General features: G+C 40.8%; 1 protein-coding gene across 2 annotated transcripts in view; it reads left to right on the top strand.

Moving 5' to 3' along the window:
* Positions 1-534: 534 nt before the first annotated feature.
* Positions 535-17826, top strand: part of LOC131243036 (helicase sen1-like) — a 31861-nt gene continuing 14569 nt past the window's right edge. Inside the window, exon 1 of one of the 2 annotated variants that reach the window (XM_058242092.1) lies at positions 535-676. In XM_058242092.1, the coding sequence (XP_058098075.1) occupies positions 584-676 (93 nt within the window). In that variant the 5' untranslated portion in view covers positions 535-583. Of the gene's footprint in view, positions 677-5568; positions 5803-17826 lie in introns of those variants that run through there. The other variant, XM_058242091.1, reaches the window with a different exon arrangement.

Below are 17826 nucleotides of genomic sequence, written 5' to 3'. Positions count from 1 at the left end.
CGTACTCCGTTATACATGCTAATATAGAAAATATGTTCCAACTAGTATACCAAAAAGCTTGGATTCTTTTCTCCCAAAGTCAGGCCATTTCACTACTCAGGTAGCCACAGCATACGAAAAGAAACGGATAGCTAGAATAAAAAGAAAAAATTTCACCGGCTGTTGTTTTCTACAAAGCATCCTACTTGCGAAATAGAAAGAAACGGCCTAAGTTTTATACGACAACATCTGAAGAGTGTGGTCCACCGGATGGACAGGTCATAAGTAGACACGTCCGACTTAATCGACATAGGTGCCTGCGTTTGTATGGTAAACGTACGTCAATCAACGAAGAAAGAAAGAAATAAAGAAAGAAAAAGTAAAACATGAGAAGGAGAACGTCAATCAACGAAGAAAGAAAGAAATAAAGAAAAAGTAAAACATCGAAGAGAAGGAGACTCGAAGAGACGCCGACGTTCTCTCTCCCCGAAATGCCTTTCTTAATTGCTAAGCTATGATTTCTACTCATTATATTCCTACCCAGATAGAGAGAGAGAGCTACTTCCCCAGTTCAGTTGAGTGTGTCTAGAAATCAGCATAGGCAATGGCAACAGAAGAAGCGGAGAAAGATTTGGTGGATTTCCTCTTCTCTTGGTCAATCGAAGACGTACTCAACGAAAATCTCCTCAAAGGAAAGGTTAGATCTTCGATTCTTGAAACTTCCTTGGCGTTTACAAGTGCTTCCGTTTTCTCTCAACTACTCGTCGCCTGCACTAGCCAACTCGGCACACATACAAAAATCCAACCCCGTTTGGCACGTGTAATGACACTTAGATAAAACTCTAGTCAGGGGAATGCGCCTATCGTGTAGGCTTTTCTTTTCCCACGCTGTGCATACTCGGCATACAAACAATTTAAATTGAACTGCTCAAATGGTATTAGTTAAGATTAATATTCCGGTACCAGATCTTATGCTTATTTGATTATCAGAGTAACAGATCGGCTGACATTTCTTTGACAGCTTGAAATTATGTCCTTCGAATTTATTTCAACAAACAAGTGTTCAGAAATCAGAGGTTGAGATTGATCAACCAATCTGATTTTTGGAAGGCGCAAGTATTAGGGCTGAAAGTTGGGCAGGTTCAACCCGTGACCGACCCGACATTGGGTTGGGCTCGGGCAGGATATATCACGTCCGATCTCAAGCTTGGGCTATACAAACACCAACCCGATAAAACTTGCGTTGGGCTCGGGTTGCCTGAACCCGAACCCAATCAATATATAAGTTACTTATAAATTATAATTGAGTGTGGATCATTTGTGTCGAAGGCACACTAGTGATGTTGGGTCTCATTTGTCCACGTCATTTCCAAGGACTCAAGCTGACAAGATATGCCGGATTTCTCTCTCCCAAATAGATTGGGTCCTATGTTAGATGACTTTTAATGGAGTAGTTGTCTTATATTTTAGCTTGTTTTTTTAAAGAAAAAAAATGAAGTTCTTTATAATGAATAATCACATATATGATTAATAAAATCATAGATACAAAAAATAAGTCCTATATTGAAATATAATAAACTAATGTAATAATGAAAATATTAACACGTATATACCCGATCAACCCAACCGAGCCCGCTTGGGTTGGGCTTGGGTTGAGAATTCCCAACCCGACCAGCCCGACTTTCAGCCCTAGCAAGTATAGTTTGTTTAATTTGAGTCCACATTACATGTTTACCATTTCTAAGTGCCTACATAAAAGGCATGATCAAACTATCAAATAACTCCCCTTCATTGTACTTGGAATTTGGAAATCTATTTTTTGCAACCAAATGTTGCCTACTTGCCATGAGTGTCAAATAATTCCCTTTGCCTAAGTGATCGGAGATTTTGTCACTACGGTTTATATTGAAAGAATATCTCTTGCTAATTTTGAATACATTTTCCCTCATATTCTGATCGATGGAGCAAACAAGTCCTTAGTCAGAGACTTATAGATTAATGGCTTTCTAGCCACAACCTTTGGGTCTTGATAGTAAGTATTCAATGAGGAGTTTTTCCGTTGACTTTCCTTTCTAAGAAATCATTCTAGCAAGTTAATAGATAGAAATATTTAAATGTGCACTCAAATATCTTTCCTAGCTCTATATCTAGACCATCTTGTGCTAGTTTAATGAATTTGGCTTCAGGTATAGTGACCAAGCATCTATGTCTTGCTTTCTTGAGACAAATAATGTATTTATCTGTTATTTTTCCTACTAATTACCATAAACGAGATACATGATCAATCATGGATATTTCTGATTGAGTTATATAAAGAATTGTGCATGAAACTTCTCTTCCATATTTGGTCATGAGTTATTTGAATTAGGTGACAGACTAATATACCACATGAAGGCTATTCTGATGATAGAGTTTTTAAATAGATGAAAATTCAAGAAATTTTGGTTAGATACTTCATTACACTAGATTGTGGAACGACCGATATGCTTGGTTGTTTATTGACAACACTCTCTTAAGAACAAAGTAAACTCGGGGGACAATAACCCCTCGGCAGTTCATAGCACTGTTGAATCCATTTTGAATAATGTTTCCTATAAGTAGGGTTTGTTTATGTAGCGGTCATACTGATGGCCTATAACCTTTTGAATTAAATTAATCAAATCATCATAACCAATCTAGACTACCTGAACATGTGCCCGTGGCTCCAGACCGACTGGGTTGACAACTGGTGATGGAACTGGATTAACTACCAGAGGTGCAGAAGGTTGCAACCTAGGTTGTTTGCCCCATGAGACATACTACTCTCCAAGGGTTCCAAGATTTAGGGCCTCTTGATCGTATTGCCCATAAAAGAGGTTGTGGTGATAGTAGATTTTAACCAAATTGTTATTGAACGATCCAATTGATCCTTGGTTGAGGAGGTATTAGCTAATCTTGAATATGATTAGGAGAATAAGTATCCATAGTAACTCAACGGCCATTCAAAAATCTTTCAAACAAAAGGCTCATAAGCCTATAAAGATTTTTGATCCGAAGCTTTGCCTACTTGGCCTACAGTAATGCTTGCTCCGTTTGGATCTGCCCTTATTCTGAAAGCTGTTACAGGCTACTTTCAAACTTATTATTAAACGATAATAAGCCCGCTTCCAACAGAACCAACTCCTAAGGTTCAAGAGGGTCCTTGCTCTTGCCCGGGTGGTAGACTCTCGGGAGTTTCAACTCCCGGTCTAGGGTTCGAGTACGCATAGGTGGTGAAATTCCACCAGCGTGAGTGTGTGGGGTGTGTGTGCGTGTGTAAAAAAGGAAAAAAAAAAAAAAAAAGCAAAAAAGAAAAACTCGTAAGGTTTCAAGAAAGTGTGGTCCAAGTTCTACAGGAATTTCTTTTTATGAATTCGTCTCCTTGTCGTCAGGATTCATAAAAGGTCTTGTAAATATCTTACTCATTATATTATATTATAAAACTGTATCAATCACTACACGCGGTGTCACGTGGCCTTATCTAAATCGTTGGATTTGATACGTTCAGATTTGACATAAATAAAATAGCCTGATTTTAAAACATGAGTATATACAAATTCTCATAATGCCTGGGATCACACACGTGTTCAAAGGTGGCACGTGTCTTGCTTGTGCTTCATTTGTGTTTTGGCGCTTGGAGTTGGGTGGCGTCTGGAAGTAGCAGGCCATGTATTTTTTTTTTGTTGACAATTCCTCCCCGTTCGCAAGAGTCACGCCAGCGGAATCACACGTGCCATGCTTGTGCTAACCGGGCTCCACATAAGAAAAAGGTGCATCTAATCCACTACGTCCATCAGGTACATAAAATCATTTAAACCGTGGATCCAGAAATTTAAATAGATATAATGTTGTTAATGACATAGGTAACAATATAAAATTATTGCTAAAATCTATAATTTCACGTGGTGTGGCCAACATGAGTTTTCTAATGGCCTGATTTTGATGTCTATACTTCATCTGCAACAGTGCGTAGGATGAATAGATTGGATGATGTCATATGCACATCACGGTGCCCATTCACAATTTGGAAGATTTTAACGGTGGATGTTTTCATCAAACCGTTCTATCTGGTGGGGCCCATCTGAAATTTTTACCAGCACGACTTTTGAGTACTCGGATTACGTAGTGACCCCTCCATTACCTACACTGGCGTTGGGTGGGCCCCACCATGATGTACGTGTTTTATCTACTCCGTTCGTCCATTTTGCCAGATCGTTTTAATGCACGAGTAAAAAAAATAAAAATTTGGGGCAGATCTAAATCTTAGGTGGACCACACCAAAGCAACCGTTGTGATAAAATGTCTACCATTGAAAACATCCTAAGGCTCACTGTAATGTTTATTAGCCATCCATCCTGTTGATCAGGTCACAGAGACCTGGACGAAGGAAAAACACAAATATCAGTTTGAGAAAATTGTTGCCATAAGAAGTTTTCAACGGTGGTTGTTTTCCCTTCGTACATGTCTATGTGATTTTAATATTCCTCATTTTTATCTCATGTAGACTACGCCACAGGTAATCAGCAAATTCAAACCTCAGATAAACCACACCACAGGAAATTCAAATCTCAGGTAGACCACACCACGGGAAATAGTGGTGATAAACCATTAAAAAAATTTCAGGAGCTGCAAAAGGTTTTTTTTTTTTTTTTTGTTAGCTTGTTAGTACACCTCCACTGTCAGTTCACACTTCACAGTTAGCCACCCCCACTAGGGATCGATACCAAGACGAGCTGCAAAAGTTTTGTATTAATGTAATTTTGTGTGTTTCAAGAAGTTTTCAACGGTGGGTGTTTAATCACTACTATTTCCTGTGGTGTGGTCCACCTTAGATTTGAATCTTTTGCAATTTTTTCCATCGTTCCCAAATTGATCTGAAACGGATGGACGGCGAGGATATTAGACACATACATCAATGTGCCCCCACAGTCGGGAATCCACCGAAGCCGCTTTCCCTTTGCGTTTGAAAACGTCCAACTCCAACCAGTACGAGGAAAGCAGTGCGAAGTAAAGCAACGCAACCGGCTCGGGAGAAAGTTACACTTGTGTGTAGATGCCAACCATACACACTCAGTTACACATGCTAATATGGAAAACACGTGAGAGATCTGGGTTTTCACCCACTGTACCAAAGAGCTTAAATGCTGTTCTCCAAACCTTTTCACTCCTCAGGTGGGCCACAGCCTACTAAAATGAGCGGATGACTATGAAGAAAAAAAAAAAATCATCGTCCTATGTTTTCTACTACGTACCCGACTTGAGAAACGAAAAGAAACGGCTTAACTTTTAAACCAGAACATCTAACGAGCGTGGCCCACCGGATGGAAAGCTCATATTTAAGCACACGTGTGACTTAATTGAAATAAGTGCCTCCGTGTGTATGGCATGGGCTCCAAACGCTTGAGAATCATGGCAAACGTCAATCGACGAAGAAAGAAAGAAAGAAAAAGCAAAAACAGAGAAGAGGATGCGGCTTGAACAGACGCCGACTTTTTCTCTCCCAAAATGCTTTTCTTAATTCCTAAGCAAGAATTCCTACTCGTTAATCGTTATATGCCTACCCTCTACACTCAGAGAGAGAGAGAGAGAGAGAGAGAGAGAGAGAGAGCTACTTGCGGAGCTCAGGTGAGAGCGTTTAGAAATCAGTAGAGGCGAGAGAGAGAACTCTACTTGCGGAGCTCAGGTGAGTGCGTGTAGAAATCAGTAGAGGCAATGTCAACAAAGGAAGCGGAGAAGGATTTGGAGGATTTCGTCTTCTCTTGGTCCATCCAAGACGTACTCAACGACAATCTCTTCAAAGGAAGGGTTAGATCTTCGATTCTTGCTGCTTTCCTGGAGATTACACGTGCTTCCTTTTTCTCTACTACTCGCCGCTCGCAAGTGCCAACTCGGCACACGTGTAAAATCTAACCCGATCATCATACTGTGTTAGAAATTTTAGCGGCCAGGATCCGCTCATTCAGTAGGCTACATTTCGGTTTTCGTTCCGGAATTTCTTTCAACAGTCCGTTACGTATTTATGCGTGGTACCACCTGATGTGCGGTCCCGCCTGATTTGTGGGACATGGTATTTAGACAACGGTTCCCACGTGATTCATGGCTTGAATCTCACACAGATGTATGGTTTGGCACGTGTAGGCGCAGCTACGTCAAACTGTAGTCAGCTAAACGCTACGCACGCTGTGCATACTTGGCATGCAAGCAATTTAAATTCAACTTCTCAAATGTTACTAGTTTTGTGTCATCGGGTGCCAGATCTTATGCTTATTTGATTATCAGAGTAACAAATCAGCTAACCTTTTTCTGACAGCTTGAAATTTATTGTACTTAGAATTTGGAAATCTAATTTTTGCAGCCGACACGTTGCAGATCGTCTGTCTCGACGGCGGACGCGGATTGCGTACTACCCCCGCCCGTCCCTAGCTCCGAACAGGCAGTTCTGTGGGCGGGCCCACCGTAATGTATCTGTACATCCAAACCCTCTATCCCTTTTCTCAAGTTATTTTAAGGCATCAAAACAAAAATAGAAAGATCCAACGATCATTTGGACCACACCACAGATCACTCTTGCATTTAATGTAACTGACATCTAATGCTTTGCGCATTTTAATGCAACCAAGCTTATTATTTGGTGTAGTCCATTTGAGCGTTGGATCTGCCTCATTTTTGTATTCCTGCCGTAAAATAATTTGAGAAAAAGGATAGACGGTTTAGATGTACAGATACATCACGGTGGGCCCGCCCACAGAACTGCCCGTTCGGAGCTAGGGACGGGCGGAGGTAGTACGCAATCCGCGTCCACCGACGGCACCGGGATTTCTTGAAGTGGATTCGCTGGTGTACCACACGCCACCATTATGGCCGGTGTGGTTACGTGTCGTGCGAAGACGAGCTCCTCGAGCTCCGAGTTGTACGAACGGTTCAAAGGAGATCAACGTTACATGGGCCACACAATGATGTTTTTTTTTTTTTTTTAATATCCACGCCGTTCATCCATTTGGCGAGATCATTTTAGATCATTAGATAAAAAAGATGAGTCACATCCAAGCTTAAGTGGACCACAAACAATGATTCTCACTGTTAAAATGTTTGTAGGGCCAACCATAACGTTTGTTTTCCATCCAATCTGTTCATAAGGTCACACATACATGGATGAAGAGGAAAAACAAATATCATATTGATCCAAAATTTCTGTGACCCCAAAATGGTTTCAATGGTAGACGTTTAATCCCCTACTTACGTCTTTGGGTGTGGTCAACTTGATATTTGGATTTGTCTTATTTTTTGGCTCAAGCCTTACGACGAGTTCCTCAAATGGATTGACGGTTTAGATACAACACATACCTCATGATGGGACCCACAGAACTTGGTGACGTCAACACATCAGCCATATTGGTGGTGCGTGGTACACCAGCCAATCCGCTTCAGGGATTTCCTGTGCCCTCGAATCTAGTTGGGTCATCTGTGCTGAAATCAGCACAACAATTAATATAAAGAAAAATTACAAAAAACTACCTGATTAAGATGGAACTTCACATTGCAGTACCTTGTTCAAATACTTTTCAAAAACATTACATCTGATTACTTTGTGTGTATTAAATAAGTATTTTTTTTTAAAAAATTTTTATTTTTAAATCTAGGTGTTTTCATTTTTTCAAGTCAAAATTTTACTTATTTTCAAACGATAGAAACTTGCAAACAATTACCGTACCATTTCTCTATTGCATGGTGTTTTGCTAACTATGGAACCACCTTATGCTCGTATGGGCCTTCTTTAGCCGTGGCATTTAAACAATGATAAGAACGAGATGAGAGGTGTTGATCCGGCACACGTGTTTTCAAATGCCAAGTGAGCTTAACTTGCCTTGAATTTTACAAATACCAAAAATTTTCTAAGTTAAGAGGACCCCATCACAGAGCACAAACTTGGGTACTGTGCTAAAAAAGCTCTGTGGGCCCCATCATGATGTTGGTGTTTTATCAATGCGGTCCATTCATTTGCCAGTTCATATTAGGGCATGAGCCCAAAAATGAGGTAGATACAAATCTAAGGTGGACCAAACCACAAGAACGCCTACCATTAAAAACCTCCCAGGGCCCACGTAATGTTTACTTGCGATCTAACCAGTTTCTAAAGTCACACAGACATGGATGAAGGAGAAACACAAATGTCAGCTTGATCCAAAACTTTTGTAGCCCCAAGAAGTTCTTAATGGTGAGTGTTTAAACACCACTATTTTCTGTGGTGTGGTCTGCCTGAGATATGGGTCTGCCTCAATTTTGTGGGCATGCATTAAAATGATCCGTAAAAATGGATGGACTGCATGGATAAAACACATACATTATGGTGGGCCCACGGAGCTTTTCGAATAGCACACACTACCGACGTCGGTGCAATGTGATACACTGGGCCGAGTCTCGTCCGCCGCAACTGTCGTACTAGCAAATGGGTTAGTGGCTTGGTGGACCCCAGTATGACGTCTATGCAAAATCAACCCTGACCATCAGGTGCGTCACCCCATGTTAGGCTAAGGCCCAAAACTCAGTTCCATCTATGATTCCGGTTGACCACATGATTGGAAACAGTGTAAAGGGCAACACTCACTCTCCAAAAATTTTCCATTAGTGTGGCCCAAGTGATTCATTGTATGGGTATGATTTTTGGGTCACAAGCCTAACTTTTTAGTGTAATCTAATGGTTGGAATGGATTTCATTTGAGTATCATGTTGACCCTTTAGAAATAAAGGGTGAACATCTCTCTCCCAATTGTTTCCGTTGGTATGGCCACCGGAATCACGGGTCAGCCTGTTTTTTTTTTTTTTTTTCTTTAGACTAATATGGGACTCAATATATGATGGTTGTAGTGGATCTTACATAAACATCACAATAGGTGACCCTGATTTTTTTTTTTGTCTTTAGGCTAATATGGTACTCAATATATAATGGTTGTAGTGGATCTTATGTAAACATCACAATGGGCCCTATTAACTTTAAGAGTCACTATGATGCGTATGTGAAATCTATTCTGACCATTAGATGCATAATCCCAGCTTAGGCTCGCATCCAAAAAATCAGGCTGACTTGTGATTCATGTGGGCCACACCAAAGAAAATATTTGGGAGCGAGACATTCACTCTTGAATTTTACAGGACCCACCATGATGATTATATAAAATGGACAGGGATTGCCTGTGATTGGGTGTCATAGGCAATTTGTGTCAATATAACATCTACTCCAAAATGTTTAACAATCCCGTTACTTTATGAGGAAACCCCATCGCTTTGTCTAGTGGAACCATCACTTTGTTTGGCAAACCCCCTGTCACTTTGTGTAACGGACCATGTCACTTTATTTCGCAATCCTGTCACTTTGTCTAGTAGAACCCTTATTCTTTTGTCCAACAACCGTCTCACTTTGCTAGTGGAACCCGTCACTTTATCCAACAACCCTGTCACTTTGTCTAGTGGACCCTATTACTTTGTTCGGCAACCTCATCACTGTCTAACGGTACCCGTTCACTTTGTTTGGCAACCCCATCACTTGTCTAGTGGAACCTTGTCACTTTATCTAGCAACCCGTCATTTTGTTTAGTGGAGCCTCGTTACTTTGTCTGGCATGCAACCCCATTACTTTTTTAATAGATAAAGTGATGGGGTTAAACGAGACAAAGTACTGGGCTTCCACTAGTTGAATTGGTGGGGTTACAAGAGATAAATAGACAAGGTTCCCCTAGACAACGTAACGGGATTACACAAGACAAATTGACAGGGTTCCACTAGACAAAGTGATGGGGTTGCCCTACAAAGTGATGGGGTTTCATTAGACAGTGATGGGGTTCCACTTGATAAAGTTACTGGGTTGTCGTACAAAGTGACGTGGTTCCACTAGATATAGTAACGGGTTGCCGGACAAAGTGATGGGGTTCCACTAGATAAATTGATGGGATTACACTAGTCAAATTAATAAGTTTTCAGTAAACAAAGTGTTAGGGTTGTCAAAGAAAGTGACGGGGTTCCTCTAGACAAGGTGATCGGGTAAAACAAGATAAAGTGATGGGGTTAGACGAGTCAAAGTGATGGGGTTCCACTAAATAAAGTTGATGGAATTTCCGGACAAAGTGACAGGGTTCCACTAAATAAAGTGACGGGGTTGCCCAACAAAGTGATGGGGTTTCACTAGACAGTGATGGGATTCCACTAAACAAAGTCACTGGGTTGTCGGACAAAGTGACGAGGTTCCACTCGATATTGTGATGGTGTTGGTGGATAAAGTGATGAGGCTCCACTAGATAAAGTGATGGGATTACACTAGTTAAAGTGATAGGTTTTCACTAAACAAAGTGACAGGGTTGTTGAAGAAAATGACGGGGTTCCTCTAGATAAAGTGATGGTGTTCCACTAAACAAAGTGATGGGATTGTCGAACAGAGTTGTGGGTTCCACTAGACAAAGTGATAGGGTTCTTCTAGATAAAGTAATAGGGCTACACTAGACAAATTGCAAGGTTCCACGAGACAAAGTGATGGGGTTCCACTAGACAATGTGACGAGGTTACTAGATAAAGTGACGAGGTTATTAGAGATAAAGTGACATGATTTTTTAACAATTTGGAGTGGATTTTATATGGACACGGATTGCCTACGACACCTCGCAAGAAGTTCCTGCTGTCAGAAGCTAGGTGGGGCCCACCGCTCATAAGCATGATGGGCCCCACCTAGCCTTTGAGCACAGAACTTACTGCAATAGTGTGTCAAAGTAAATCTACATCCATTTTATATAATCATCATGGTGGGTGTGGACGTCTCTCCCCTAAATATTTTCGTTGGTGTGGTCTACATGAGCCACAAGTTGGCTTGATTTTGTGGATTCAGGCCTAAGCTAGGGTTACAATCTAATGCTCAAGAGTGAATTTCACATACACATCACAGTGGGCCCCACTAAAATTCATGTCACGCGCCCCTCTCCAATTGTATAAAGAGTTTGTTTAGAAAAAGAATTGTATGGGATGTGACTGTTGACGTTGACAGGGCCCACGATGATGTTTATGTAAGATCCACTACGACCATTAGATAATGAGCCCCATATTAGGTCTATAGACAAAAAACAGGTTGACCTGTGATGCTGGTGGACCACACTAAAGGAAATAGTTGAGAGAGAGACGTCCACCTTGATTTTTAAAGGGCCCATCATGATAATTTTATGAAATCCACTTCACCTATTATATTACACACAAAAAGTTAGGCTTTGGCCCCAAAATCATACCCATATGTGAATCACTTGGGCCACACTAATGGAGAAAGTCTGGAGGGCAAGCGTTGCCCTGTACATTGTTTCCAATCATGTGGTCAACCTAAATCATAGATGGAGCTAATTTTGGGCCCTTAGCCTAAAATGGGGTGATGCACCTGGTGGTCGAGATTGATTTTACGTAAACATCACAGTTGGGCCCACCTAAGCCACTGATCCATTTGCTCGGACAATGGTCGTGACGAACGGGACTCGGCTTGGTGTCGCACACAACAACAATGTCAATTAGAAATGCTCTATAGGCCCCACAATGATGTGTGTGTTTTATCCATGCTGTCCATCCATTTTTACGGATCATTTTAGTGAATAAGGACAAAATTGTGGTAGATCGAAATCCTAGGTGGACAACACCACAAGAAACAATGGTGATTTAACGCCCATCATTACAAACTTCTTGTGGCTACAAAAGTTTTGGATCAAGTTGATATTTGTATTTTTCCTTCATCCTTGTCTGTATGACCATATCAACAGGTTGGATGGCACATAAACATTACAGTGGGCCATAGGAGGTTTTTAATGGTGGGCATTCAATCACCACTATTTCCTGTGTTGTGGTCCACCTAAGACTTGGACCCAGTCAATTTTAGGTTCATGCCCAAGTATGAGCTTACAAATGGTTGGATGGCGTGGATAAAACACATCCACCATGATGGTGCCTACAGAGTTTTTTTAGTAGCAAACAATACCTACATTGGTGATGTGTGCTACACTATGCAGTCCAAGTCCTCTAAGCGAGGAGATTTTTGGTATTTGTAAAAATAAAGGCAAGTTAAGCTCACATAGCATGTGAAAACACGTGTGCTAAATCAACGCCTCTCATTTGGTGATTCTCATTGTGTAAATTGTTGCCAAATGTATTCGATCTGATTGAGATCAAGGGTACGTCGATGCCATCGACAGACCACTTGATGCCATCGAGAAAATCCAAAAAAATCCCAATTGCTCACTAAATAGTTTTGGAGTTGCCACTCGATGCCATTAAAGGTAGCTTCGATGTCATCGACTGGTCTTCGATGGATGTCAATACCATCGAAGGTCCCATCAATGTCGCACATAGAATTGTGTAAGTATGCGATTTGTTTCTAATTCTGGTTGTAATAGTATATATCTTAAGTGTAATCGGGATTAGGGTATGGGAGGTGAATTCTAAGATGTTCCTAAGGTGTTCTAGAGCAAAGGTAGGGTTTTGAGAAAGGATTTTGAGGTTGTTCGGATCAGTAAGTCCATCAATCTCTTGTAATATCATTTCATAGTGGATTGCTTGTCGCTTTGTGCCATGTTTTTATCCCGTGAGGGTTTTTCCACGTAAAATTTGTGTGTTCTCTGCGTGCTTTCGCTTGCGTTCGATTTTGTCTTGTTTCAATGAATTTGGGTTGGCTTCCATGCGATCCCCAGCAAGGGGTATCAGAGCTAACGTTAGGGTTTCGAGTTCTAATATGAAAAATGTCAATGAAAGTGTCTAACGTAAAATATGAAACAACGAAGTTCACTAGTAGAAATAATTTTAAACTATGGAAGGTGAAGATGAGAGGCTTTTTAGTTCAATAAGGATTGCAACACGCTCTCCTTGGTAAGGTGAAGCGTCCTTCATCTATGAGTGATGAAGGGTGTGATGAACTTGATGAGAGGGCTACAACCTCGATCCAATTGTGTCTAGTGAACAACGTTCTTAGCAATGTCTTGGATCAAAAGACCGCCAAAGGGATATGAACGAAACTAGATAGTTTGTATATGAAGAAATCCCTTGATAGTCGTCTATATCTTAAGAAACAATTCTATAATCTTAAGATGACAGAGGAGTCCGATATCAATGAACACATGAGCACATTCAGCGAATTGCTCTATAAACTAACAAATACGGAGGTTAAGATCAAAGAGGAAGATCAAGCCTTAATTCTTTTGAATTCTCTTCCATCATCTTTCGAGAATTTGGTAGATACATTGATCCATGGTAGGGATATCATCGATGTTGGGACTGTCATCTCATCCCTTCATGAGAAGTAGTTGAGAAAGAAAGATAGTGGTGACATACCTTTATAGATGCATTGGTTCCCAAGGAATGAATTTTAAAAGGGAGAATGAGAATTCTCGGTCTAGATCCAAATCGAAATGGAAGGGCAAGATGAAGTGCTGAAATTGTAGAATGACAAGGCACATGGAGAAGGATTGTCAGAATCTTAAGGCACAGAATGGAGAGAAGTCTGATAATAAGTTGAAGGAGGACAATACAGTGTAATTTAGTGAGGAGGTGGATTGGGGTGATGTCTTGACACATCCAGATATGAGGATCTCAACAATGAGTGAGTTTTGGATACAGAGGCTTCATACCACATGACTTTTCAGTGAGATTGGTTCACTAGTTACATCGAGTGTGATGGTGGACAGGTATTTATGGGTAATGACATTACCTGTAAGGTTGTTGGTGTTGGTTCGATACACATCAAGATGTTTGATGGGGTGGAGTGTATCTTAACAGGGGTGAGACGTTCTGGACCTCAAGAAGAAAATAATAAAAAACCTCATATTTATGTGAGATGAGATACACATTTATAGAGTGGGTAATCATAAATAAAAATGATGAAGTATTTTCTGATTGATGTCTTAAATCTGTAAATCAATATGCTTGTTGATGACAGTTCAATGCCATCGAGCAGACTTCGATGCCATCGAAGTCTGGCTCGATGTCATCGTAAAAATTTGAAATTTATCAAGTTAGTTGCTAGACGCTCTAGGTGTCCTGTTTGATGCCATCGAAGATCGTTCGATGACATCTAATGCCTGCTCGATGCCATTGGTAAAATTTGGAAAATTCATGTTTAGTCGTTGGAACGTTTGGTCCTTAGTTTGATGCCATCGACGGTCTGTTGGTGCCATCGAAGTCTCATCGAACTATCGCGTAGAGTTATGCAGAATTGCGATTGTTCGATTGTGATTATCCCATAGGTTATAAATATGTGTGTAATTGGGATGAGGGTACACATCTTAGAGCTTTATAATTCATTCCTAGGGTTTTCAAGGGCTTGTAAAATGATTTGAGGCTTGTTCGAATCGGGTATTCTCTCCATCTCTTGTAATTTCTGCTTTCATAGTGATATCTGTTACTTTGTGCCATGTTTTGTTTTTTTCCCCGAAAGGTTTTTTTTTTTTTTTTTCCACATTAAATTGCAGTCTACAATGTCATGAGAAAGAAAACTAAAACAAGTTTGTGGGCAAAGTTAGAGGACATCTATGCGAAGAAATCTCTTGAAAATCGCATATACTTCAAGTTGCAGTTATTCAATCTATAGATGACAGAGGGAGGTGATGTTGAGGCACATCTTAGCAACTTTAACAAAATGATCTGCAAATTGCTGTATGTGGAGGAAACGATTAAGGATGGAGATCAGGCATGTATCTTGTTGAATTCTCTCTCGGCATCGTATAAGTCTTTTAAAGACATGTTGTGCATCGGTAAATCGTCCCTCATTTTCGATACCGTTATCTTAGCCCTTTAAGGAAAGGCGATGAGAAAGAAAAACGCTAACATGGGCGCCTCTACTGATGCATTGGTTACGAGGGAGCGGAATTTTGAGCGAGACAATGGATCTTCTCGATCGAGATCCAAATCCAAGGGCAAGGGCAAGTTGAAGTGATGGAATTGTGGGATGTTTGGGCACATGAAAAAGGATTGTACAAATCCTAAGGCTGGAAAAGAGAACTCAGAAGCTTCTTTCAGGAAAGCCAACATCGCCGATTTTTATGAAGGTACGAGTGGAAGTGATGTGCTGTCATTATCTATGGTTGGACACTTGTACGATGATTATAGGGACGAGTGGATTTTGGATACTTGGGCATTATATTACATGACTCCTCATCAGAGTTGGTTCAACAGTTACAAAGAGTGTGATGGTGGACAAGTATTTATGGGCAACGACAATACTTGTAATGTAGTAGGTGTTGGATCTATGCGCATCAAGATGTTTGATGGCATGGAGCGTACCTTGATCAAGGTGAGACACGTTCTTGATATGAGGAAGATCTTGATATCTCTTGGTGCACTTGAGCCGCTTGGGTGCAAGTTCTTTGATCATGTTCTTAAAGTTTTAAAACGGACAATCATTGTTATGAAGGCATAAAGGAGCAGGAACCTTTACAGGTTGATCAGGAGTACTTCATTGGGTGGAGCTGCAACGTCTATAGCAGATTCTACGTCTGCACATATGTGGCATGTACATCTGGGTCACATGAGCGAGCAGGGCATGAAGGTAATTTTTGACCGTTGTTTAATTCCAGCTTTTAGAGTTTTTTATTAAGTATATGCGAGCATTGTATATATGGTAAACATTCAAAGTTATCTTTTAAATTTGGAAAACATGTAAGGGTTTCCTTGATTATGTGCATTCTAATGTATGGGGGCCGTCGCCCGTGGTTTCTGCTGGAGGGTCGTCGTGGTTCGTCACGTTCATTGACGACTTTTCCAAGAAAGTGTGGATTTATTTTATGAATAATAAATCTGATGTTTTCACCAATTTCAAGTAATGGAAAGTGATGGTGGAAAAGTAGTCAGGGCGAAAGGCGAAGGTTCTAAGGACATATAATGGTGGAGAATTTATTTCAGTTGAATTTAATCAATATTGTAAGGATGAAGGGATTGTGAGGCACGACACAGTGTGTCACACACCAGAGCAAAATGATGTGGCCGAGCGGATGAATCAGACTCTCTTGGAGAGGGCCTGATGCATGATTAGTAATGCTAGGTTGGGTAAGGAATTGTGGATTGAGGCCATTAATACGACATGTTACTTGGTGAATTGGTCACTTTCTATGGTAATTGATTGTCAAATTCCAGAGGAAGTACGGAGTGGTCAGCAGGTAGACTACTCAGGTTGCATGTGTTTGGTTGTGGAGCTTACTCTCATGTATCGTCAGCTGAGAGAGATAAGCTAGACTAAAGGTAGAGAATTTATTTCAGGTGAATTTAATCAATATTGTAAGGATAAAATGTGCCACACACTAGAGCAGAACGGTGTGGCCGAGCGGATGAATCAAACTCTCTTAGAGAGGGCCCGATGCATAATTAGTAATGCTAAGTTGGGCAAGGAATTGTGGATTGAGGCCATTAATACGGCTTTTTTACTTAGTGAATCGGTCCTCTTTTATGACAATTGATTGTAAAATTCCAGAGGAAGTACGGAGTGGTCAGCAGGTAGACTACTCAGGTTGCGTGTGTTTGGTTGTGAAGCTTACTCTCATGTATCGTCAGTTGAGAGAGATAAGCTAGACCAAAGGGCCAAGAAATACATCTTTGTTGGCTATGGTGGTGGTGTGAAGGGGTACAGGCTATATGACCGGGTCACATGGAAAATCATCATTAGCTGTGATGTCAAATTTGACGAAGGATCCTTATTCTATAAGGATGAGCAAGAGGAATCGGAAAAGTTCATTGTAGACGTTCAGGTAGACACAGATGACACTCAGGCTGATATAGATACATTGATACAGGTACAAGAGGAGGTGGAGCAGCCACTTATGAGAAGGAATTCGCCGTGAGATCACAGGTTGCCGGCGAGATACAGGGATGACTCTAATATCGCATATGCCTTCATTATGGATGATGAGGATACGTCTATTCTTCAGTAGGCTCTTAATGAGTCGGATGACAAAAAGTGGAAAGCTGTGATGGATGATGAGATGAACTCATTGTACAAGAATGAGATGTGGGAGCTAGTGGAGCTTCCTGTTGGCCGAAAAGCGATCGGGTGCAAGTAGATCTTTAAGAAGAAACATGATCGATACAATGTAAGGTTGGTAGCGAAGGGTTACGCTCAGAGAGAAGGTGTTGACTTCACTGAGATATTCGTGCTAATTGTGAAGCAAGTATTTATCAGATTCATGTTGTCACTGGTTGCCCATTACGATCTCGAGCTGGAATAAATGGATGTGAAGATTGCCTTCCTGCATGGGGAATTGGAAGAATAGATCTATATGAAGCAACCAGAAGGCTTCGAAATAAAAAGGGCAGAGACCAAGGTTTGTAGGTTAAAGAGGCCGTTGTATGGCCCGAAACAATCGCCTAGGCAGTGGTATAAAAAGCTTGATTCTATCATGGTGAGTCAGAGGTTTACTAGGAGTAAATTTGATCATTGTGTCTATTTCAAGACACTGAGTGATAGAAAATTCATCATCATGGTATTGTATGTCGACGACATGTTAATCGCCAGTGATAGCATGTCTGAAATCGATTTACCGAAGGCTCAGTTATTAGGCACATTCGAGATGAAAGATCTAGGGGTCGTAAGGAGGGTTCTCGGTATTGATATACATAGAAATAGGAAAAAGAGTAAGCTTTGGTTATCTCAGAAGGAGTACCTTGAGAAGGTATTGGTGAAGTATGAGATGGACAAGGTAAAGTTGGTCAGCGTTCCTCACGCAGCTCATTTTAAGCTTTCTTTTGAACAGTGTCATAAAACCGATGAAGAAAAGTAAGAGATATCTCGTGTGCCTTATTCAATTGCAGTAGGCAGTTTGACATATGCCATGGTCT

Source organism: Magnolia sinica, chromosome 4, assembly GCF_029962835.1.
Source record: "Magnolia sinica isolate HGM2019 chromosome 4, MsV1, whole genome shotgun sequence".
NCBI lineage: Eukaryota > Viridiplantae > Streptophyta > Magnoliopsida > Magnoliales > Magnoliaceae > Magnolia > Magnolia sinica.
Note: the sequence above shows the minus strand (reverse complement) of the source record. Positions and strands in the feature narration are given on the sequence as shown.